The sequence below is a fragment of the Ailuropoda melanoleuca genome, chromosome 6, assembly GCF_002007445.2.
Source record: "Ailuropoda melanoleuca isolate Jingjing chromosome 6, ASM200744v2, whole genome shotgun sequence".
Taxonomy (NCBI): Eukaryota; Metazoa; Chordata; class Mammalia; order Carnivora; family Ursidae; genus Ailuropoda; species Ailuropoda melanoleuca.
Genome location: NC_048223.1, coordinates 71,523,313 through 71,549,328, shown reverse-complemented (window position 1 = coordinate 71,549,328; position 26,016 = coordinate 71,523,313). Strand labels below are relative to the sequence as shown.

Sequence of the window (26,016 nt, the reverse complement as noted above, 5' to 3'; positions counted from 1 at the left end):
AGTAGTCTGTTTTATTTGACATTGTCTAATATTGAAGAATTTCCAAGTCATAATATTCCTAATTTAAATGTAGGGCTTCAAATACTTGTAATAAAGTATAACGTATATGGTGTTTTTGTTACAGTTGTCATTGAAAAGGTGATTAATGAGGTTTGGAGTGATTAATGAGGAAACAGCAATAGACTGAGCATCATTATCTGTCCTGGTACATGACCTGTGGACATCTTTGGAAAAAGGAAACAGCAGGAGTGGCTTGAGGAGGGAAAGACATGAGAGTTTTGACCTGCTGTACAACCCCACTCACTGGTCCTCATCATAAAGCAAATAGGCTACAATTTACCAAACAGCCTCCTCACAAACACCTATGTTAGAGAGAGAATCACGTTCAGTGCTGATGCAGATGCTGTATCAACCGAAAATGCTGGCTCTGAAGGAATTGTGTGCTTTGTTGGGTAACATTAGATTGCTTTGCTTCACTATAAAGATGGCACGTTAAGTGCTCTTTCATCAATTCCCATTTCCTTCCCATTTCCTTGACTCATAGTTCCTGAGGGTATTTTGAAATTTCTGTACACTTTCTGCTTGCCAGATCTTCAACGGTGGGCAGGCATAGCCATAATTAAATTAAATTTGGAACCCTTTGAATTTAATAATTTGTCATCCAAACCACAGAAAAATAATCCTGTTCATTTTTACCTAAAACAGTTTTTATTGACACCTGATACTTCCTTCCATTAGCTATCCTGATATATATCCCTTCTAGTCTCTCTCTAGGTAGGACACTCCTTTCAAGCACTGATTTTGGTTTTTATGTTCAATTACTTTTTCTTTTGCTGGCAAGGCAAAGGAAGAAGGAGCCCTTACCACAATTTTGCTTGGCATTCATAATGGTGAATTAATGGTGTAAGTTATCCCAATTAGAAAAGTCTGAAATGGAGTCCAGTAATAGAATTTTCCTTCATGGCATTATGTATTGCTAAATTTAAAGTATCTAGTTTATACTGTTTAATAGCATATCACACTGCATAAGATCAGTATCTAAGTGAAAAATTGTCTGGTTATATAGATGCAGTCTTTTAACATTAAGTTTGTTTTCAATGTTGTTCTGCATCCCATTCATCAAAGCTATGAGAATGTTGTAGCATTCAGAAAGGAACATGTTAGACAACTGCAGTTTTTAAAAATATGAAAAAATCAGTGGCCTTTTAAAGTCTTCTATAGTACCCTGTTTACATTGTTGGTAGGAATGCAAACTGGTGTAGCCACTCTGGAAAACAGTATGGAGGGTCCTCAAAAAGTTAAAAATAGATCTACCCTACAACCCAGCAATTGCACTACTACATACTTACATAAAATGATACAAAAATACACATTCAAAGGGGCACATGCACCCTTATGTTTATAGCAGCACTATCAACAATAGCCAAACTATGGAGAGAACCCAAATGTCTTCAATGGATCAATGGATAAAGGTGTGGTATATATGTACAATGGAATATTACTCAGCCATCAAAAAGAAAGAAATGTTGCCATTTGCAATGATATGCATGGAACTAGAGTGTATTATGCTAAGCAAAATAAGTCGGAGAAAGACAAATACCTTATGATTTCACTCATATGTGGAATTTAAGAAACGAAACAGGTAAACATAGGGGAAGGGAAAAAAAGAGAGGGAAACACACCATAAGAGACTGTTAACTATAGAGAACAAACTGAGGGTTGCTGGAGGGGAGGTGCATGGGGGATGGGCTAGAAGGGTGATGGGTATTAAGGAGGGCTCTTGTGATGAGCACTGGGTGTTGTATGTAAGTGATGAATCACTAAATTCTACTTCTGAAACCAGTATTACCCTATGTGTTCTTTATATTACCCTAAGTCTTCTTTATAATGAAAGCTGGATTTTTTTGGGTGAATTGTCAAGTACTTTGTAATCATTCTCTTATCACCTAAATGTTCTGCTGAATCATTAAACACAGGAGCATGTTGCTTTCATTATAGCCAATGTGCATGACACAGGAACTTTAGCAAACTACTTCTTCACTTTAGTCTTCTCGCCCCCTTTGCTTTCCTTCTTATCCCTTTCCCCTCTCCTTTTTTCTCAGTCGGTCCCTTCCTTAACTTCCCTCCCATCCTTTCCCCTCTCTCTCTCTCCCGCTTTGCCTTCTTTGCATCTCCCTTCCCTCCTTTTCTCCTCTCCTCCTCCTCCTTGTATTTCACATATTTTTTTTGCCTTTAATAGAATTAAAAACCTAAATTAGGTTGATTAAGCACCAAGAGAAAAAGTAAAGTCCTTTGGTAAAATCTCTAAGATATCAATGAATAACAGATGAGTGATCCTGGTTTAACATTTTTCTGACCAACTTCTGAGTATGTCATTATGTAACTAGTAAAGCAAAAAGATCTAAGCAGCAGTAAGTACATAATCAGTTGATTTTTTTTACAGGTATTCTTAATTTGGAAAAGACATTAAACCAGAGACTGACCTTTCCAGTGACACATGTGCACCCTATTATGAACAGCACTGGAACTATTCTTTTTGAATAAAAAAATAGAAGGATATAAAATGGAGCAACATGGATTAAACTGTGGAATAGTTGAGTGTTGTCTTTGGCAGTCCTCTCCATCTTTCCTTTCAGAATTCTTCTCAGGGTATCTGTTCTCTCTTTTCCCACTGATACCCAGTATCACCCAAGCCTTTCTTCCTGTCCTTCCACACTGTGATTCATGTTTTCTGGAAATGTCTCTTTCTCTTACTTTAACCAGCTTATTCCCAACTAGTCATAAGGGAAAAGGACTTGATAAAATAAGGCCTTAATGACTGGTAATAGGTTATAATGCTGTCTTCCTCCAGTGCTTTCTTCAAAGATACTTGCCAGTTGAGGGAAATAGTGCCTCACAATCAGTCAATCACTTTCAATACAGATATAGGTACCAATGGTGGTTCTTTGTTATAGGGGAGTTTTTCTAAGCAACAAGTGGTAGTACAGAGGTCCTGATCTCTTCTAACTGCATCACTATCTTTTATCTAGTGAAACCCAGCTAAGAGGATATCATTAAAAAAAAAAGAATCTTTTGTGGAAAATAAAATGAAAACCAATTTCTGGAGTTGTACTGTCCAATGTAGTAGCCACTTGTCAAATGAACTTACTTGAATTTGCATTTAAATCATTTGCAATTAAATAAAAGTTAAATTTTAGTTCCTTAGTTGCATTAGCCACATTTCAAGTGTTTAATGGCTACATGTAGCTAGTGTCTACTGTATTGAGCATTGTGGAGAGAGATAATTTTCATCATCACAGAAGGTTCTTTTGGATACCTCTCTGGAGTATACTTTGGAGTCAATACAGTTTCATCCCAATTTCTTATCAAAAATATAGTCTTTATGGAGAATCCAGAAGGATAATTTTGTGGCACGTATAGGTTAACAGAATCTAAATACAGATTTTCAAACACAATGACTTGAACAATTTTTTTTCTGTAGCCCAGTTAACTAGAAAATTACTTAGAAATGTTTGAGTTAATTTATATCTAACTGTATATTCAATTCCTGAAAAATACCAAATTCTTAACTTTTTTCATGCCAAGAGCATCTCTAGTTGTTTGTAATAATACTCAGAATATTACCCCCCCCCCCAAATCTCTAAATAGTTGTATTCTAGAGAACATGAGGAAGGAGTTAGGGACCATATCAAGAGCATCTGAAGGATGCTATTATTGAGAAATTGTCATCACCTACCAGTCACGTTTCCACTCACAGTTTTTCAAGGGATTCTAGGGCAGCCGTGACTTTGAGAGTTTTACTGTTATTAGGTATGACTGTGCTGCATTGGCTACTCTTTTTTCTATGTTCTACTATGCACAATCCACCCATGAATCCAGGGCTTATACTTAACATGCTATTTCTCCCAAAGGACATAATTATAGACAGAAGTAGAAGGTAGAATCAAATGTAAATAAAGCACAAATGGGATTACTTATTTTTTTCCAGTTGCCCCCTGTGTACCTTTTCTCTCCTTTGTCAGTGAGTTGCTTTCTGGGAGAACTCCACAGGCATAACAACTGGCATAAACCTTGGAAATGGCAGGAAGTATCCAAACGTTTGCTTGAATTTTGCAGGTTTATATTGTTAGGTTGCAATTGGTAAAACACATGAACATAGAAAGTAGAACACAAATGAAACTACTGAGAAAATTAAGAATAACATGACTTAAAAATATTGGACCTATGGTATATTTTTAGTGACAATGTTATGCATATAAAAACTATCTGTATGTTCTCTAAGTTCATGTGAACAGACTAAATGAATCATCATTGCTGATATATTTGCAGAATTTTTTTACACATGGTTTAAAAACAGGCCCTAGCGGTGACCAACATGTAAACACATGTTTCCAAGTAGATAATGAAGAGCAAAGACATAACTTGCTCCTTCATTAAAATATATTGCCTCAGTCAGCAATATCCTGGTAAGACTAGACTAAGATTCATGCAGTCTTATATTCAATATTACAACAAAATCAACATCTTGGAATTTGACAGTTCTTTTAAAAAGAGGTCTGAAAATAGAATTATTGAAAGTTTATTTTATTTTTGATATAGCCAGATAAAAACTGAAGCAAACAATTCATGATATGGTGCTGTGCATAGACTGAATTCCTGAACTCTGACACAAATATGTCTAGAAGAAGAGGTTACTACCTCAGGTGAAATAAATTAGATGACTGAAATTTTTAGGTGTTCTGGTAAAAACACTATTATAGTATTCACTGGGCTATTTAAATGGTCTGCACTCATCATTTAGAGGAAAAATTTTAATGGAGTCTGTGTATATGTAATTTAATTTATAAGTATGCTGAATGTCTTTCCAAAATATTTTCTTTTATATTAATATATTACAGAATGTTAGTTATGTACATTTTATTTTAATATAGCTGAATATGTAGTTAACTTTGTGTGTGTAACTTACACTAATTTACCAAAATAGTATAAATAATATTGTTGATCATGTTGCTAATTTATAGTTTATTCCTCACATTTTGCCTTCTTTTACATTTTTTACATCTAAAGCTTCCATTCTTTAGTTTACTTAAGTGGAAAGGCACTAACATAATGGATATTCTAGACAGAGGAGAGCCTGTGAGTTCTCTCAGTAACATTTTCTGTTGGTAATCATAAGGAGAAATTTTGTTCCATTTTTATCACTCACTCTGAAGATTGATAATGTAGTTGCTTGAGGAACATTATTATTTCTGCTGCTCCCAACTTGAAACACTTGCATGTGGTTTTGTGAAGAATGTTGCTACTTGATTATAATCATAGCTACATCTCTTTTGATAGGCAATTTCACTTTGGAGAATAGGTGTAAGATTTTTAGTGTTTTGAATGTAAATCGGATCAATCTCATCATAGAATACAGTGTGTGTGAATGATGAATAGGGTTTATTACATCATGTTTATTAAAATACAGAAAACTTTTCCCAGCCTTATTGATTTTATGCTTTAGCTTGTTTAAGATTTTTTTTATAACTTCCTATATTCCTGGTAAGGCATGGCCAAAGCCTAGCTCAGAATCTGAAGTATGTTCAATGATTAATATTTGTGTAAAGAATAACTATCTGATACATGTCTGTGTAGTATATAGAGTATTCTGTTTTAGGAAGTATAGCTTCCTTCTGTTCATCAGGAATAGATTGTAGTACATATAAAGGTAAAAGTCATATTAGCATGGAAACTATGATGTGGGATCTGTCCCACCAATAATTAAAATATGTTATAAAGCTACATTAAATCCAATCCAGTGTGATGGGTGTAGGTTTTATTTCCCCCACTCTAAAAGGAATAAAATAAAGCTTAGGCAATTTAAACCACTTTCTTAATGTGAGTGGAGGACCAAGTTTAACACTTGTTTTTACTGTTTGTTTTTTTTTTTTGTTTGGTTTTTGTTTTTACTCCAAAGCTCCACTAAAAAAGAGAGCCCTGTAGAGAACAAACTGATGGTTACCAGGGGAAAGGTGGGCTGGAGGATGGGTTAAGTAGGTGATGGGTATTAAGGAGTGCACTTGTGATGAGCACTGGGTGTTGTATGTAAGCGATGAATTGCTACATTGTACACCTGAAACTAATATTATACTGTATATTAACTAACTGAAATTTAAATAAAAATTTAAAAAATACAAAAGATAGCCCTGGTGCACTTTAAGGTCATATGTCTTTATTTTTGAAAAGACATATATTAACCAAACATATTTACAATATGAAACCCAACACAGCTTTAGTTGAAAACCTTCAAACTAATTACTATGAAAGCTTAATATCACATTTAATTCTGGTAAAGAAAAGAAGGATTATTTTTTCTAGTACAATTCCAAAATAATTCTTTGGTTGATATTCAGAATCTAATAAAATAATAAATGCTTGATTAATTGTTGTCATTTTTAAACAAAAATTAAGAATTTGAATTTTTGATTAGCATGCAGTTTTATAAGTAATACACAGTTAGACTATTATAAAAAAATTAAAACATTGGCCACACCCCAGTTTGGATTCTTTTCAGAGATAACAAGTGGTATGGCACTGGTGTATTTCCTTTAGACCTTTTCCTAAGCTTTAATATATTTATGTGTTTTCAGGGGAAATCTAAATAATTATTGTGTGCTTGTTTTTTTAATATATATGATGTCACTATACATATCATGCTACAACTTTTGTTTCTTATTCTACAATATATTCTGGCAATCTTTCCAACTTATTTTATATGGATTCACTTCACATCATTCACTTCCACATGCATACAGAGCCATGATCTCAATCTTCTCAAAAGTTAGCATTTATTTCTGTGTTTCTCAAGGCCACAGAATTTCCTTTCACCATAACTCATATTGACTAAAATAACCTTACATTATATGTTCTTTCCTGAAAGATAGGCTTTAGGCTGCAAAGAAAAAGAAAAATGATCAGTGATGTTGATTTAAACTACAGCTACTCCCTTGAAAGATTTATGCATTTTAAGTCATTCCCTGTATCATTATTTGGGCGGGTTATCACACTCTCAGCCTATGGGTCATATACCTCTTTTATAAATTTTTAAAATACATATGAGTGTGCCAAAGATTTTGCAATTTAATTTTGATCATTCTTTTGGAGGTTCTGATTTTTCTATACTCCTATTCCATAGACAAACACAATATATATTCTCTTTCTGATGCATGGACCTCTTCTCTGCCTTTCAGGCAGTTTTCTGTGTCTTATTCTATTTCAGACTGGGTGCTTTAGCTTATTATTTTAGGGGTAAAGTCCATCTCTTCCCTTTGGCTTGTTTTCATATTTCACTGTCTTCTACCTCTTGCTCTAATTTCCATATAATTATAACTCTGATGCCTACTCAAGACCCAGTAAGATAAGATCTGGATATGGTTACCTCTAAATTTTCAATTTCATGTTCTGTGGAAATCCAAAGCCCTCCCTGAGAATCCTGTAAATTCCCTGGAGCTTACCTGGCTGCATTGCCTTTAGCTGTCTTGATCTGCATCCAGTTGCCCAGTGTTATGCCTGATCAACCTATTCTTAACTTTACTTTCAATACTTTTTATTTCTACCACACATCCACATTGTCGTTATATGTTTATGTAATTATTTAGTTGATATTTGTCAGTTCCTCTAGGCCATGAGCCCTTTGAGGAGGGCAGGGATGCTTTCTATTTCATGACTAATCCCTAGCACAGTACCTAATGTCATAGTAGGCTCAGAAGAGGGACTGAAAATGTGAGGAAGGCGTAATTGAAGATAACTTGAAGCTTGAGATCAGAGCACAAAAAGAAGTTGGTCTTGAAAGGAGGTAAAGAGAGAGGTGGAGAGGAAGAGAATGGGGGAGAGAGGGAGATAGAGAAGGAGAAAGATTATCCTGAAGACAGATGAGGAGAAAAGAAATGGCTGAAAAATTGTATTGAGGGAGAAGTGAGGGGAGTTGCATACCAGGTGGTTGAATCTCAGCTTTCCTTGTGTAGTAGGAAACACGTGGATTGGAAGTTTTATAAAGTTAGAGTAGTATCCTAAATCTTCTAAGAGCATTGTTAGATAAATTACATAATCTTGCTTATCTTCAGTTTTAAAATTTATAAATTAATAATACCACACGAGGAGGTTGGTGATGATTAAATGAAACAATGACATCACAATTACATAGTAGTTATAACATGGAATTGGAAATAGACTGGACAGAATCTTGCTTTTGCTACTTACTAGTTGAGTGATCTTGTACAAATTAGAGTCTTCAATTCTGAGTAGTTTGAAGAAAAATGAGGAATCAAATTCCCCAACCAAATAACTTACCAGATAGGATGAAAGAAATGAGAATATGAAGGCTGATAATAACATGGATAAATTTACTCATAGCTAATGAGCCAGGATTCAAACCCGGGCTAACTGCTCCCATGAGTTTTACCTGGTCTCATAATTTCTAAGCCATACCACCTCCTAAATAGAAGCAATCTACTAGAAGACAATGAGGTTAGGGCTCTTTTTTGAAAAACAAAACAAAACAAAACATGTTTCTGTCGGCAGTGCGTGAGAGAGGTAAGTATATATTGAGCAAATCCTAGAAGAAAGGGAAAATATTTTCTATGTTCAGTAGAGTGAGCTTTTGTTTGTCTTTCATAGAATTAATGTCATAAAAACACACTGCAAGAGTATTTCAACACACTGCTATACTTTTCAGGACATAATTCTTTATTTAAATTAAAAGACGAGCTTTTTTAAAATAAACCACTTTATTGAGGTATGATTGATATGTAAAAAGTTGAACATATTTAATATATACAGCTGGGTGATTTTGGTGATAAGTGTACACTTGGGAAACAATGACCACTATCAAGATTATAAGCATATTCATCACCACCCAGTTTCCTCCCACCTTCTTCTTTTTCATCATCATCATCATCGTTGTCATCATCTTCATCATCAACCTTATTATTTTGTGCTGAGAACACCTAACGTAAGATCTATCCTCTTGGCAAAATTTAAGTATACAATGTAGTTTTGTTAACCACAGGTACTATGCTATATAGTAGATCTGCAGAACTTTCTCGCATAACTGAATATTTGTACCCTTTGACCATCACCCCCTCCTTCCCCCCCACCACCAGTTTCTGAAAACCACTATTTTACTCTTTGCTTCTATGGGTTTGACTATTTTAGATTCCAAGTATAAGTGAGATAATAAAATGTTTGTTTTTCTGTGTCTGGCTCATTTCATTTAGCATATTGTCCTCCAGGTCCGTGTTGTTACAAATAGCAGGATTTTTTCTTTTTAAAGCTGAAAGATATTTTATTGTACACATATTCCACATTTCAGTTATCTACTGATGGACTTGTAGGTCCATAATCTTGACTATTACAAATAATGCTGCAATGAACATGGGATTGCAGGTATCTGAGGTCCTAATTTCAATTCCTGTAGATAAATACACAGAGTGGAGTTGCTAGATCATATGGTAATTCTATTTTTCATTTTCTGAGGGAATTCCATACTGTGTTCCGTTATGGCTGTACCAATTTACATCCCCACCAACAATACGCAAGTATTCCCTTTTCTCCACATCCTCACCAACACTTGCCATGTATGTGTAATTTTATGTACTTATATTTTAATAATGACCATTCTAAAAGGTGTGAAGTGATAGTTCTTTGTGGTTTTGATTTATATTTCCCTAATGATTAATGCTGTTGGGCACTTTTACATTTACCTAATGTCCATTTGTATGTCTTCTTTTGAGAAATATCTGTTCAGTCCTTTGTCCATTTTTAAAATTGAAGTGTTTAGTTTGATTTTGTTTTTGCTATTGAGTTGCAGGAGTTCTTTATATAATTTGGATATCAACCCATGATCACATATACAATGCAAATATTTTCTCCCATCCTGTAGGTTGCCTTCATTTTGTTGACTGCTTCTTTTGGTGTACAAAAATTATTTAGTTTGATGTAATCCCACTTGTCTGTTTTTGTTTTCATTGCCACTTATATCCAAAGAAGCATTACCAAGAGCCACATGAAGGAACTTCCCCCTATATTTGCTTCTAGGAGTTTTACACTTTCAAGTTTTACATTTAAGTCATTAATTCATCTTAAGTTGATTTTTGCTTATGGTGTAACATAGGGGTTCAATTTCATCCTTTTGCTTGCAATTATCCAGTTGTCCCAGCACCATTTATTGAAGAGATTTTATTTTCCACGTGGTGTGTTCTTGGCATCCTTCTTGAATATTAGTTGACTGTATATGCATGGGTTTATTTCTGGGCTCTCTATTTCTGTTCTATACCTATGTGGCTACTTTTATGCCAGTACCATGTTGTTTTGATTACTAAAGCTTTGTTATACCGTTTGAAATTAGGAAGTGTGATGCTTCCAGTTTTGTCCTTGCTCAAGACTTTTGACTAGTGGTTCTATATGAATTGTGGAATTGTTTTTTCTATTTCTGTGAAAAATGCTGTTGGAATTTTGATATGAATTGCATTGACTTGGTAGATCATATGGGTTGTATCTGGACATTTTAGCAATATTAATCTTCAGTCTGTGAAAATAAGATATCCTTCCATTTATTTGCTAATTTATTATTTTATTTTTTAATTTCTTTGTTAATGCTTTATAATATCAGTATACAGATCTATCATCTCCTTTGCTAAATTATTCTCAAGTATTTTGTTCTTTTGGGTGCTTTTTCAAATGAGATTGTTTCTGTAATTTTTTTTCATAGATCATTTTTAGTATATAAAAATGCAACTGATTTCTGTATGTTGATTTTTATCCTGTAACTTTAGTGAATTTGCTTTTAGTTTTAACAGTTCTTGGTGGTATCTTTAGAATTTTTTTAAAGATTTTATTTATTTGACAGAGAGAGAGAGAACAATTGGGGGGACAGCAGGCAAAGGGAGAAATAGGCTCCTTAACAAGTGGGGAGCCCAATGTCTGGGTTCATGACCTGAGCCAAAGGCAGCCACTTAACTGACTGAGCCACCTAGGCACCCCTAGAATTGTTTTATACAAGGGTCATGTCATCTTTGAACAGAAACAATTTTACTTCTTCCTTCCAATTTGGATGCCTCTTTTTTCTTCTTGTCTAATTACTGTAGCTAAGACTTCCAGTACTATGCTGGATAAAAGTGGAAAGTGTGGTCATGCTTGTCTTGTTTCCTGTCTTAGAGGAAAAGCTTTCAGCTTTTCACTATTTAATCTGATAACGGTGGGCTGGTCATATATGATCTTTATTGTGATGATGTACAATCCTTCTATACCTATTTGTTGATGGTTTTTATCATAAAGACTGTCAAATTGTGTCAAATGCTTTTTCTGTGTTTATTTAGATGATCATGTGATTTTTAATCTTTCATTTGATAATGTGGTATATCACACATAGATTTACATATGTTGTATCATCCTTGCATCCAGGATAAATCCTACTTGGTCATGGTGTATGATCTTTTAAATATGCTCTTGATTCAGTCTGATAGGATTTTGTTGAGGATTTCTGCATCTCTATTCATCAGGGGATATTGGCGTCTATTTTTTTTCCTTGTAGTATTCTTGTCTGGCTTTGATATCAGAGTAATGCTGGCTTCAAAATGAGTTTGGGAGTGTTTCCTTCTCTTCAAATTTTTGGAAAATTTGAGGAGGATTGGTATTATTTTTTTCCTTAAATATTTGGTAGAATTCACTAGAAAAACATCTGGTCTTGTTCTTTTCTTTGTTGGGTAATTTTTAATTATTGATTAGTCTTGATCTATTCAGAGTTTCTATTGCTTCATTTATTCTTGGTTGCCTGTATGTTTCTAGTCATTTACTCATTTCTTCTAGGTTATCCAATTTTCTGCCACACAATTGTTTATAGTAATCTCTTATGATCCTTTGTAATTTCTGTGGTATCGATAGTAATGTCTCCAGTTTTTAAAATAATTATTTGTGACTTTTAGTTGATCCAGCTAAAAGTTTGTCAATTTGGTTCATCTTTTTATGAAACCAATCTTTGTTTTGTTGATTTTCTTTTTTCTTTCCTTTCCTTTCCTTTCTTTTCTCTGTTCTTTTCTTTTCTCATTCATTCATTCATTCATTCATTTTTGCTCTCATCTTTATTTTTTTTTTCTCTGTGCTAACTTTGGGCTTAGTTTATTCTTCCAGTTCCTTGAGATATAAAGTCAAGTTGTTTGAGATCTTCTTCTTTTTTTTTTTAAATTAATGTAGGCATTTATCACTATTAGCTTTCCTCTTAAAACTGCTTTTGCTGCATCTCATAAATTTTGGTATGTTATGTTTCCATTTTCATTGGTTTTAAGATATTTTTTGATTTCTCTTTAATTTCCTTAACCCATTGGTTGTGCAGGAATGTGTTAATTTCAATATATTTGTGAATTTTCAAATTTCCTCCTATTATTGATATTTAGTTTCATATCACATATCATGTGGGCTGAAAAGATAAATTTATATTTAAGTGTTAAATTTATTAAGACGAGTTTTATGGGTTGACGTATGATCTATTCTAGAGAATGTTCCACATGCGCTTGAAAAGAACGTATGTTCTGACGCTATTGGCTGGCATGTTTGTATGTCTGTTAGGTTCATCTGACCTACCATGTAGTTTAAGTCCAGTATTTTCTTATTGATTTTCTGTCTGGTTGATCTGACCATTGCTAAAAGCGGGATATTGAAGTCCTGTACTATTATTTTATTGTTGTCTATTTCTCCCTTCAGATCTGTTAATAATTGTTTTATATATTCAAATGCTCTGATGTTGGATGCATATATATATTTATAATTGTTGTATCCTCTTAATTACTTGATCCCTTTATCATTATATATTCTTCTTTGTATCATGACAGTTTTTGATGTAAAAACTATTTTGTCTGATATAATTATAGCCATCTCTGCTTTCTCTTGATTACCATTTTCACAGAATATCTTTTTATAGCATTTCACTTTCAACCTATCTGTGACCTTAATGCTAACGTAAGTCTCTTTTAGGCAGCATGTAGGGTTTTTTATAAATATCTATTTAGCCACTAGATCTCTTTTGATTGGAGAATTAAATTCACTTACATTTAAAGTAATCATTAATAGGTAAAGACCTACCATTGCCATTTTTTTCCTATTTTGCATTCCTTTGTTTCTTTTTTCCTGTCTTCTTATCTTCCTTTGCAATTTGATGATTTATTTTTTGTAGTAGTATCGTTTGATTCCTTTATCTTTTGTGTATCCACTACAGGATTTTTTTTTAAGAATAATTTATTTATTTGAGAGAGAGAGAAAGAGAGAGAGGGCATGAGCAGGGGGAGGGGCAGAGGGTGAGGGAGAGAATCCTCAAGCAGACTCACTGCTGAGCCGGGAGTTTGACACAGGCCTCAATCCCATGACCCTAAGATCATGACCTGAGCTGAAATCAAAAGTCAGACACCTAACTTACTGAGACACCCAGGTGCCCCAGGATTACTTTTTATGGTTACCATGAAGCTCAAATAACACATTTTATAATAATAACAGTTTATTTTAAACTGCCAAGAACTTAACTTTGATTGCAAACAAAAGCCATATACTTTTTAAAAAAAGATATATTTATTTATTTGAGAGAGAGAGAGAGTGAGCATGGGGGTGAGGGACAGAGGCAGAGGGAGAGAAAGAATCTCAAGCAGACTCTCTGAGTCTGCGAAGCAAGGAGCCTGATGTGGGCTCCATATCACGATCCTGAGATCATGACCTGAGCCGAAGTTAAGAGTTGCATGCTTAACTGACTGAGCCACCCAGGCTCCCCCAAAACCATGTACTTTTATCCCTCCCCACATTTTTTGTTATTCCTGTTACAATTTACATCTTTTATGTTGTGTTCATTAGCAATTTTTTGTAGCTTTAGTTATTTTTAATATTTTTAACTGTTATACTACAGTTATAAGTGATTTATACACCATCATTACAATGTTAGAGTATTCTGAATTTATATCTTTGCCAGAAGTTTTACACTTTCATATGTTTTCATGTTGCTAATTAGCATCCTTTGTTTCAATTTGAACTCTCTTTAGCATCTCTTGTAATGTGGGCCTTGTGGTGATGAACCTCAGCTTTTGTTTTTCTGGGAATGTCTTTGTCTCTTCTTCTGAAGAACATCTTTGGCAGTTATGGTATTATGGGTTGCCACCTTTTTCTTTCAGTCTTTTGAATATATCATTTCACTTTCTCCTAGCCATCAAGATTTCTACTGAGAAAAGTGATGATAGTTTTAGGTGGGCTCCCTTATATTAGATAAGTTGCTTTTCTCTTGCTGCTTTCAAAATTCTCTTTTGTCTTTGACATTTGACAATTTAACTTAACGTATCTCAGTGAAGATCTTTTTATAATCTGTTTGGGATTCTTTGGGCTTCATGGATCTGAGTGTTTATTTCCCTCCCCAGTTTGTGAAATTTTTTGGTCATTGTATCTTTAAATTAGATTTCTGAAACTTTCTCTTTTTCTTTTCCTTCTGGGATTCCCATAATGTGTATATTGATTTTTTTGGATGGTGTTCCAAAGAACTGTAAGCTTTCTTCACTCTTTTTAATAGCTTTTTGTTGTTGTTGTTGTTCCTCTGACTGGGTAATTTCAAAGGATTTGTCCTTGAGTTCATTGATCCTTTCTTTTGCATGCTCTACTCTGTTCTTGACCCCTTTAGTGGATTTACAGTTCAGTCATTATATTCTTCAGCTCCAGGATTTCTGTTAGGTTATTTTTTATGATTTCTCTCTCTTTGTTAAACTTACCATTTTCTTCATGTATTGTTTTCCTGATTTTATTGAATTGTCTATCTGTGCTCTTTCTTATCTTGGTGAGCTTTTAAAGATGATTATTTTGAATTATTTTCCAGGCAATTAGTAAATCACCATTTCTTTATGATCAGCTACTGTACCTTGATTTTTTTTTCCTTTGATGATATCATATTTCTTTGATTCTTCATGTTCCTTGAAACCTTGCATGCTGTCTTCACATCTTCTTTACTGAGAGATACTGGGATTTCTCAGACTCTTTCTATGTATGAACTTGCTTTATTCCTTCTTATTCCCCTGGGGGAGCAGTCTTAGACTGTGTGCCTTAGCTTGATACTGCAAAGCCAGGCCAGGTGCTGAGATCCTCCTATTTATCTTCCTGAGGGCATTGCCCTGAAGTGTTCAAGGTTGTGCACCTCTTCCTAATCCAGCAGATCCAGCTGGATGCTGATATTTGTGTGCAATCTGTGGGAGCTCACATGCCTTGTCTGCAGGGGAGCATGGGGTGTTGGATACAAGGAGGGAGGGGTTGCATGGAATGCTGGTGGTACATGTCGGCCAGTTGTAGGATCTGTAGGTGAAGGACCTGCTGGGTTTGTGTGCAGGGTTCTTATTAGAATCAGCACTCCAGTTAGTAGTATCTTCCACTTGTTGAAATTCACGCATTGGTTACTCTGAGCTCTTGTCTTTTTTCTCTGCTCTTACCTATCCCCAGATTATTCAGCTTTCCCAATTCTTTCAATGTTCTGGGAATGGAGAGATGGATATGGGCCTCTTCGACAGCCTCTTCACAAGGCTGGGGAAGCTGAGGGCTCACTTTACTCTTACTTTTCCCAGTGGGATAACTGTAGGTGAAGGCAGTCGCTGTAGGTCCTGTGCTGTGCTACCTTGACATGCGTAAAGTCCTTTTTAATCCTTTTTTTAATCCTTTTTTTTAAATACTTTTCAGTGCTTCTGTTCTTTGTTTTTTTGCTCCATGGGGTGCCAGAACAATTCAGCTGTACACTGAGGCTTTTATAAAAGTATTCTAGTTCATGGGTCATTGTTAAAATCAGTTTCTGTAGGCATGTAAGGTATGAAACCTATTTCATCCTCTTACTCATGTTTAGGAGAGATAATTTTTTACTTCAGTGGGTTTCAAATATTCATTCTACTTTATACAACGTTCAAGTTATATAAAAAATCCCTCACTATTTTACTGATTTGATGACAAGGTTAGAGAAGACATTTATAGAATGTAAATAGGAAGACAGTAGTTTTAGGCAGAATCAAGAATCCTGCATGTGAGTATCAGATGTTAGAATGCAGGCAATGGTTTGAGTTTAGATGAGATCAAAGAATCTGGTTTTAAAAGTTAAGCAGGTAAAAATCCAAAGGTAAGATATTTTGAGGGATAGTCTTGTAGGGCAGGAACTAGAGTGAGCTTAATCTTATAAGAAAGGCTGTTTTCTGGTGTGAAGTCATAGCCAGAACATCTAAAATTACATTTCTTCTAGAAGTACTTATTGGTAAATATTTGAAATTTAATCAGTTTTACCTAACATTTTAAGCTGGAGACATGCTAACTGTTCCTACACATCTTCTAATGGTATTTGAGCAAGTAATTCTGTTACCCTCAGTGTCTCTTCCTAATGATAATATAACATTGGAGGGACATTTTCAAAAAGGTTTTAATTGATTTAATAATTGTTGTGAAACACTGGAATAGAATGTTTGTACAAAATTAGTGAGCCAAAGAAAGACATGGTAAAATAGGGAGGTAGATTTAGATGTAAATGAATCCTTGATAGATGGCCAAACATATGGTAGAGTTATTGTCTAATCAAGAAGATTATGCATTGGATAAAGAAAATGTTAAATTTGGTATTGTAAAATTAATTTCATTTCTATTTTTTTCATTTTTTTCCAATCCAAAAGAGAAAAATGAAGAGACTCAGTAACACAGGGGAAAAATAAGAAGGAAACAGAATCATAAAAGGAAGAATTCTGAAAAATTTTAAGACATTTAACCAATTTTATAAAAGATCTATTTCTAGTTGTATTTTATGTAATTACATTACACAATACTAATTTTTCTGTTTTTCTAATTGTTTTGAAATGTTTTCTTTTTCTGTAATGATTTTATCTTCCTATCTTGGCATTGAATTATAGTTTTAAAAATTTTATCCTACTTTTTATCCCAAAGATTTATCATAATGATATAGTACAGTGATCAATGTAAGATACACACATATGTGCAATATATGTATACCTCTGTGTATGTGTGTTTACATGTATGTAAGGTTAGACATTCTGATCATTGTGTGTGCTTGTGTGTTTGTGTTTGTATGTGTATGCTCACATATGCACACATTTCCATTATATGATTTCATTTTATGCTAAATGTTCTTAGAGAGCTTTTATTTGATAGTAATTCTTTCTCCAATTACCACCTTATGCTTAAATCTTGGAAAGGTTGATATATTTTAATAAAAGAACCCTTAGAGCCACATACTCTCCATCTTTTCTTCATAGGCTACAGACTCTCTTGACTTCTAGTGCCTGAAGGCTTGTATCTAATGGAAACATTAAAAATACCATGTCATGTTCCAATAGTGGGAAATAGCTGGAAATTATAATAGATCAAATGGAAGATAGGGTTTTACTTTTTAAATAAATAATTAAATTCAGAATTCTCTTCGATATGTTAGTGTTGAGGTTAATTAGAGTGTATGATTTACAGTGAGGCATAATGAAAATAATATTGAATTATGTATCATACAACCTGGATACTCATCTGAAATCACTGTTTATTTGCTAAGTGACCTTGGGCAAGAGAGCCTCAGTTTGACTCATTACCAGTTGAAATGTGTAGTTAACAATATTATTACTGCCCAACTCTTTTTAGTGTTGTCAGGATGAGATGATATATGTGAAAATATTATGTAAACAATGAAGTTCTTTATTAAAAGAACTATTGAAAATAATAGTTGATATGTGCCATGCACTATATTAAGCATTCACATAATTCTTACAGCAGTTTTATGAGACAAGCAACATTTAATATTCAAATTTTACAGATCAGGATGGTGAGGTTCAGAGTATATAAGACACTTGATTGAGCTCACGCTTTCTGTGAGTGGGAAAGGCAAGATTTGAATATTGGTTTGTTTGACACTAGACTTGATGCTCATAATTGCACAATTTTTATCTCTCATTTGAGTAATAATTATTACATAGAGTAATGCATGGAAATGAAATTCTCTTTATTATCCCAACCAAATTCTAAATGTGAAAATGAAATAATATTTATTTTTCTTAAAAGCAGAATGTAATGGAGTTCTAATTATTGAAATGTATTCTTCCTTTAGAATTTAATTGTCTTGGATCCACTCACAGTGACCGAGGAAGAAATTAGACCATCATTAGAGAAACGGCTTGAAGCCATTATCAGTGGGGCTGCACTATTGGCTGACTCTTCATGCACTAGAGATTTCCATCGGGAACGGATTATTGCAGAATGCAATGCCATTCGCCAGGCTCTCCAGGACCTGCTTTCAGAGTACATGAACAATGTAGGTAACTTGTTTTCCACCAACCCTATGCGCCAGGTATATGCTGAGGTCCTTCCTGTGTACAAATGTGATAAATTACGAATGAGTACATGATTTTGCATAGATTGACTTTCTGAGTGGGTTCTGCTCACAGAGTACAGCATTGATATAGGAATTTCTAGAGATGGGATCCAACAATATGTAATTGTTTTGTTTGAGGCGGTATCTAAATACTAGTTGAAGAAGGGAGTCAAGATTGGAGAAAAGAAACTGGAGTTGAACATCAATTTAAAGGATAAAAGAAGATGAAGAAAAAGGCAGGTTGTTCAGGATTATGTTGGTGAATAACAAAATGAGAATTCAGACAGCATTAGATAAAGTCGATGTTGAAGGGATAAGGGGTCATTTTTGAAAGGAACTCATCTGGTTTGTAACTTTAGCTCCTAACCTTTTCACACATAACATAATGTCATAAGTTTTTTGCAGTCTCTTAGGAATGTTAGAAATCCTGTCTAAATTTAGACAGATACAAAAATATTTGTTTTGAGATGCTTTTGGTTTCATTTCATGTATCTTCATATATGATATATTCATTTCATATGTACATATTACATCCATCTATGGAGTATCTGCCAGTTCCTTCATTCAAATCTCATTGCCGTTTTCAAAATGAAGAAGAAAGCCTTGAAGACATTTTCAAGCATATATTGGTCATGAGCCTCCTTAAATAATAGAGCTAAACAAAATGAAGGATTTATAATATATATAATTAATATATGATAATATATGTTTATAAAATATTTTGTTCATCTGTCTTACAAATTGAATAATTAAAGAATTATGAAGGTACATTTTGAAAATTATTAGTTACAAAGCATATGACTTTTTGGGTATGAAGTTGAAGATTTAGGATAATTCAGTATAAGTAATTTATGTGAATAATTGAAATGTACTAAAATTAGTTAATGAGTTTTAAGGCTCCTTCTGCACATTTGATGTATCTCCATACTCTTAATATTTGATGACTTTGGCTCCTGACCAAAAATCTCTTGCCTTTCAAGAAATCAAAGTTGTAAAGCAGATTTTGTTAATAAGAAGAACATGTTAGTAACATCATGTCCTGCTTCTGAAGCTAGAACATCTCCATTTTTAGCGTATGATATATTCTTTTTTTTTATTTTCAGTATTTTTTAAGTTTTTTGTGGAGAATTATGACAAAGCATAAGAAATAGAAAATTATATAAGGCAAGCATAAACACAGAGAGCATATAATATATTCTTAGTAAAAGATTTTTTAAGGGAATTCATCAATTATAAGAAACTCAGAAGATAATGTTTTATTGGATTTTCTTCTCTCATGATCTGTAAACTATTGAGATTATTATTCTCATATTTATAGATAAAATATAATTACATATACACTTATTTTATCTATAAATTATAAAATTATAGATAAACTCACTTTATCAGGTATAGATAAAGCTGTTTTATTCCTTCAAATGCAGAAGCAAACAGATACACATGCACAATCACCCACATACATAGACAGGGTTGGCTATGTAATTGTGGAGCTTGATGCAAAATGAAAGTGCAAGTATTTTTGTTCAAAAGCAGGGGAAAAAACTCTTTTTCCTTTTTCACTTTCTTGCTTGACCTGAGAAAGGTGATTTTTATTTGCTATTTAATGTTAGGTTCTCTAATACATAGGGATACTTGTGGGAACATGCAGAGCCTCACAGGTATCTGTGGCCCTTTCCCATGACTCTGACCCATTTTGCCTTGTGCCAAGGCCACCACTGGAAGTGGAGGGTGGCAGCAGCTGTTGGGTGGGGGAGCAGGTGGCTAAGGACATGTTCCGGAAGGCAGAACTAAATGTGAGTCTAGGACATGTGCTACATCGGTCCATCAGAATTCATTAATATACCCAAACTCAAAGATAAAATTGTTAAAAATTTCAAGACTGTGATAGCAGGGCTTTAAAGGCCAACGATGGGGTTTCTTTCTAAGTATGGAGCCCGATGTGCTGTCACATGCCCCAAAGCTGGTCCTGTCCATTGTAAATACGTATCACATAAGTGATTTTATGGCTTTCTTCAACTTTGGGCCAAAAACTATTTGAGTTAAAGACTATTCATACCAAAGGTGAAGTGATGGGAGCACTTTGCCCTGGGTGCAATGATTAAGAAGGTATATTATATCTAGATATTTATAAACAATAATATAACCAATTGAATGTTGGCCTCCTTTTTACGATCACTATGCTCTAGCAGTTCTAAATGTTAAGTGATACAATGTTTTGCTCAAAATTCTTTTGTTTTTCTAAGTTCTAAACAATTACTATGGTTATAATTGATGTTTAATAATATGTATGTATGATTCAAATTGCATATTTTGTGGTAATACTTTAATAATCATTATATTCCTTATGTATTTAAACAGCAGATTCAAAATAAACAATGATGACACAATGATTGTAAAGAGAAAGAACTAGAAATAGAGTCACTTCAATTCTGTTATTTTATGTGATAATGGGGAATTTTTATTTAAATTTAAAGATTATGACAATGAAACAGTATGAATTTCCATGGGTAATGTTTGTGTTAAGTAAATGCAAATTTTATGCATGTGAAGTTCATATGTGAACTCTTTTTTTTTCATTTGTGAAATATTTTATTGAATTTGAGTACTAACTTTGAAATTTGTTTTCCCTTTAAGATTTGTCAATTGCTTTAAAGTTAAAGAACAAAAATAGGAAAATAATGATTATTACTGAAAAGTAATTTTGTCATTCAGAGAAGAGAGGTGTTTAAATAGCTACTCCAGGTATAAAATATGCTAAGTGAAGCACTGAAAATACATATGCATTTTTCTATGTTTTACTGCTCTTTTTCTTAACAAGGATTTACTCTGATAATCAGTTTCAAAGCCCATTTGTCAAGTACAAAAAACTTACTTATGTTACTAATATCCTTCTGTTAGGTATGTTGGTTTTAAAACAAGGTAAGTTCTGTGTTAGAAGAGAGAAGTGGAAAGAAACTTTTTCATTTATAATATGCAAATAATTAAGATCAGAGGTAAGTTGCTTTTTAAAATCATGTCCAGATAATTATCTTAACTTGTATTTTTTTTTATAAGGGTAGACTCAATTAGGAATTTAAATGTTTTTCAGTTATTTAATTGATTAGATGGCACCACTCTTCATACTTGATAGAGGCTGTTTTCTTCTTTCCTCCTTCCCCCTTGTTTCCTGTTCTCCTCTTCTGGCAAAGGAGAGTAAGCACCCCTGAAATACCTCTCGGTCATGGCACTTCCCCATGTTCAGCTCTCATCCCTGTTGGAATTCCTGTGTTTACTCACCTGCCATCTCTGCCGGACAGGAGCTCTAAGAGAGTGAGGATTATCTCCCTCGCCCTTAGAACAGAGACTTTCAGGTAGTAGGGGCTCAGTAGTTATTATTTGGATAGAGGTAAATTGAATTTAGTGCTTGCTTCTTCTCAGTTTTTTAAATTAAAATGACAGTGCGCTTAAAGCAATTAATTTGTATTTATTTATTATATTAAACGATTACCATGGGGAAAATATGGGGAGGATTAATGATAAGAGCAGAAATATAGAAAAGGAAGAAGAACAGAGGTGAGAAAGCTATTCTTTGGGTAATCTTAGTATATATATATATTCCTCTCTCTTAGGATATGATATTAAATACATATTGAGGAGGGCATTTTTTTTCAGGGAATAAAAGAATTATTGTGTATGGGTAATGTCTGTTGATCTGCTGTAATGTTGGTGTAGAGGTCAGAGCAGGAGGAGCTAAATTTATGCAGTGGTAGTCCACATGATCAGAAATCCATTTATATGTACATTATATTAACATTACATTGTAAGTACAACTCATTAATAATAAAAAATACAGATTATAGTGTTATGCGAAAGCACTGCTAAAGCAGTGTAATAGCTCTTTTTCATATAAAAGTGCAGTTCTTGACCCAGACAATGAATATTGGAATTAAACAGCAGGAACCAATCTGGAAAAACTGTGGGGTATAGTTTCAGAACACATTCTTAGGTTTATTTTTATTCCAGGTTTATATCACAAATGATACTTCTTTATACCTTTCATCAGCTATAATGAAAGGGAATGTACTTTCCTGGTATTAGCAGAACTCAAACCTTTCTCAGAATTTGCTCAAAGATTTTAGGATAGCTATTGTACTCAGTCTTCAACTTCCAGTTTCAGGAATGCTGTGTCTCATCTGGTGGGCCTGGTTTGCTTTTCAGATTAGTTAGGAGCGTTCGTAATTGGGCTGTTGATAGAGTAAATGCTTGGTGATTATCGAGACATAATAAAGATAACTGTGAAAACTTAAAGCAAGATTAACACTCATAATCTGTGGATGTTTTATGTGAATGTGACTTCAAGGCTTCAAATTTTGTAAGCCTGTTGAGAACAGAGAAGTTCGGCTGTGGGAAATGAATGTAATTTATGTGTTCTCAGGCACTGTTCCATATGACCAGTTTGAGTCTAGGTGACTTTACTTTCTTAAACAGATCAGTAAGCCTTGATCGTTTTTTTTTTTGACTGAAACTCTGTGTTTAGTAAGTTCAATGCCTTGTGACATTAGTAAGAAATTAGTAGGAAATGAAACCAGATGGATCCATAACAGATAAAACAGACAACCACTTAACACTTTAATGATTATATATATTTTTCCCAGTATTTTTTATACATATATATGGAGATATTTTCCATATATATAAGAATAATTATTTTACATCCACAGGTCAGAAGTCTGACACAAGTCTCACTGGGATAAAAAAGGAAGTGTTAGCAATGCTGCATTCTTTTCTGGAGTCTGTGGGGAGAAATCCATTTCTTTGCTTTTTCTAGCTTCTAGAGGCCATCCACAAGCCTTGGCTCACAGTCTCTCCATCTTCACAGCCATCAATGTCACACTTCTCTGACTCTGTTTCTGTCACCTCATCTCTTTCTCTGACCCCAGCCAGGAAATGTTTTCTACTTTTTAGGACTCAAGTGATTAGATAGGGCCCGCCCAGATTACCCAGGATAGTCATGCCATCTCATGGCTCTTAGCCTTATTTACATCTTCAGAGTTCCTTTTGCCGGGTAAGGTAACATGCTCACAGGTCCTGGGAATTAGGGCATGAGCATTTCTGGGAGCCCCATGACATACACTAACACCAGTCTTCCTTAGTCTCTTCTGTGGAATCATCATTACTCCTTACATTCTGAATCTATTGTAGTAGTTATTATCCGTTACTTACTTTAGGCTTTATGCAGGCAGATCACATGGCTATTTTATTTACTATTTTATCTCAAGCCCCAGGCACAATACTTGGCATCAGAAAAAAGCTAGATTGTATTTTTGAATGAAAAAATGAAATGAAATTATTACATATTGTATATGCCATATAAAAGAGAAACAGCTTCTCTGACATTAAATGAAATGAGTTCCAAGCATCTACTAGATTTATATGATGGACTGCCTGTTATAAAAGGTCCTATTTTGCAAAGTATAGGTCTTTTCTAAAATTCAGCGTGAATATTCAGAAACAATTTTCTCATCAGAGTCTCTTTATTCGGAGGCACATCCAGATATATTCCAAAACAAGATTTTTACTAATTAAAAAAATATACTCCAGAAAATATTCAGAATCAGATAAAGTTTAACTTTTGTTTTTTTAAAACTTAACAGTAGATTTTTCTAAGTTATTTCTGCTGTTTTTCTTATACCTCCAGGGTTGGTTAGACCTAGTCCATCTTCTCTGATGTACAGTGTAAATAAGGAATTTTTCATGTGGCTGGGGCAGAGCAAGGAGGCTCTCTAAAGAAGGAAGGGTTTCAGAGGGAAATCAGGTCTTGTTTTTGTTTTTAAATGTTGGTCTTTCTGTAATTGGTGAAAACAAAGTTGGAGGTGAGTGGCCATCATATTTTAATTCTAAGAATCAGTAGACATGGATATTCCTCCAGAGGTGGGTTGAAATCATGTTGATATTTTTAAGTTTGGTTGTGTTGATGGACAGGATTTTCATGTGATGTAGGATTATTGGTAAAGTTAACACTCAGATTGGAACTTTACTATACGGGGTATTAGAGAGTTTAGTGAGCAATGGCTAAAGTAAATGAGTCAGGTCTGGCTGTGTGCAGGGAGCAGTTTGCATTTCCAGACCTCTTACTTGGCCAATATTTCTTCTTTTGGTGTTTTATGTGAACACGCATTGTTGGTTCTCATTATATACTTGTTGAGTGAGTAAATAATCAGATGGACTGGCTTTTGCTATTTAGAGACCTATTTCATTTGTAAGTCATGGGTTTAATGTATTCCCTCTCCTGGCGAATTATAAAGATTCACTAAGGCCAACAAAGAGATGTTAAGGGATTTTTCTTCATTAAAAGTCCTCTACCTCTTTTCTGAAATCCATTTTAGAAATGATTTCAGCCTTCTTTGTCACGATGATAAGATAAAGCAGTTAGGATGATCTATATGCAATGAGTTTTTGAATACCAGAGACGTTAGGATTAAAATTCTAAAAATGTAAAGGCAGCTTCCAGATCTCTTTATTTTCTCTTCTCTCTCTTCTCTTCTCTTCTCTTCTCCTCTTCTCTTCTCTTCTGTTCTCTTCTCTTCTCTTCTCTTCTCTTCTCTTCTCTTCTCTTTCTTCTCTCTCTTCTCTTCTCTCTCTTCTCTTCTCTTCTCTTCTTCTCTTCTTTTCTTTTCTATTCTCTCTCTCTCTCTCCCTCTTACACTCTTTCCCCCCTCCCTCCCTTCCTCCTTCCCTCCCTCTCTTCCTTCCTTCCTTCCTTCCTTCCTTCCTTCCTTCCTTCCTTCCTGCATGCCTTCCTTTCATTCTTTCACATAACTGACTTTTCTAACACAGAGAAGAAGGTGGAGACTTAGACAAAATGTGAAGATGGAGGAATTTATCCCAAATGAAAGAATAAGATAAGGCCATGGCCAGAGATCTAAGTGAAACAGATATAAATAACATGCCTAATGGAGAACTTAAAGCAACAATCATAAGTATACTCATGGGGCTTGAGAAAAGAATAGAAGACATCAATCAGCAAGATCCTTAACACAGATACAAAAGAGTTACAAAAGAATCAATCGGAGATGAAAAGTGCAATAAACAAAATTAGAAACACACTTGATGCAATGAACAGAAGAAGAGGAATGAATTAATGACCTAGAAGACAAAGTAACAAAAAGCAATGAAGCTGAACAAAAGAGAGAAAGAAGAATTATGCAACACAAGAATAGACTTAGGGAACTTAATGACTCCATCAAACAGAATAACATTTGTGTTATATGGGTCCCAGAAGAAAGAGAAGAGGGGGCGAAATATTCATTTGATGAAATAATAGCTGAAAATTTTCCTAATCTGGAGAAGGAAACAGACATCCAGATCCAGAAGGCAAAGAAGACTCCCATGAAAAAAAAAATCAGGTCAACACCAAGATATATTGTAATTAAATTTGCAAATATACTGATAAAGAAAAAATCTTAAAGCAGAAAAGCAAAAGAAGCCATTAACTTACAAGGGAAAACCCATAAGAGTAGCTGGAGATTTTTCAACAGAAACTTGGCAAGCCGGAAGAGAATGGCATGATATATTCAAAGTGCTGAATGGGAAAAATCTGCAGCCAAGAATACTCTATCCATCAAGGCTACCATTCAGAATAGAAGGAGAGC

General features: G+C 34.1%; 1 protein-coding gene across 3 annotated transcripts in view; it reads left to right on the top strand.

Moving 5' to 3' along the window:
• The window catches only part of CTNNA3 (catenin alpha 3), a 1,722,523-nt gene that overhangs the window by 521,139 nt on the left and 1,175,368 nt on the right, over window positions 1-26,016 (top strand). For all 3 annotated transcript variants that reach the window (XM_034662590.1, XM_034662589.1, XM_034662591.1), the window contains one exon: window positions 18,122-18,325. In XM_034662590.1, the coding sequence (XP_034518481.1) occupies window positions 18,122-18,325 (204 nt within the window). The remainder of the gene's footprint in view (window positions 1-18,121; window positions 18,326-26,016) is intronic.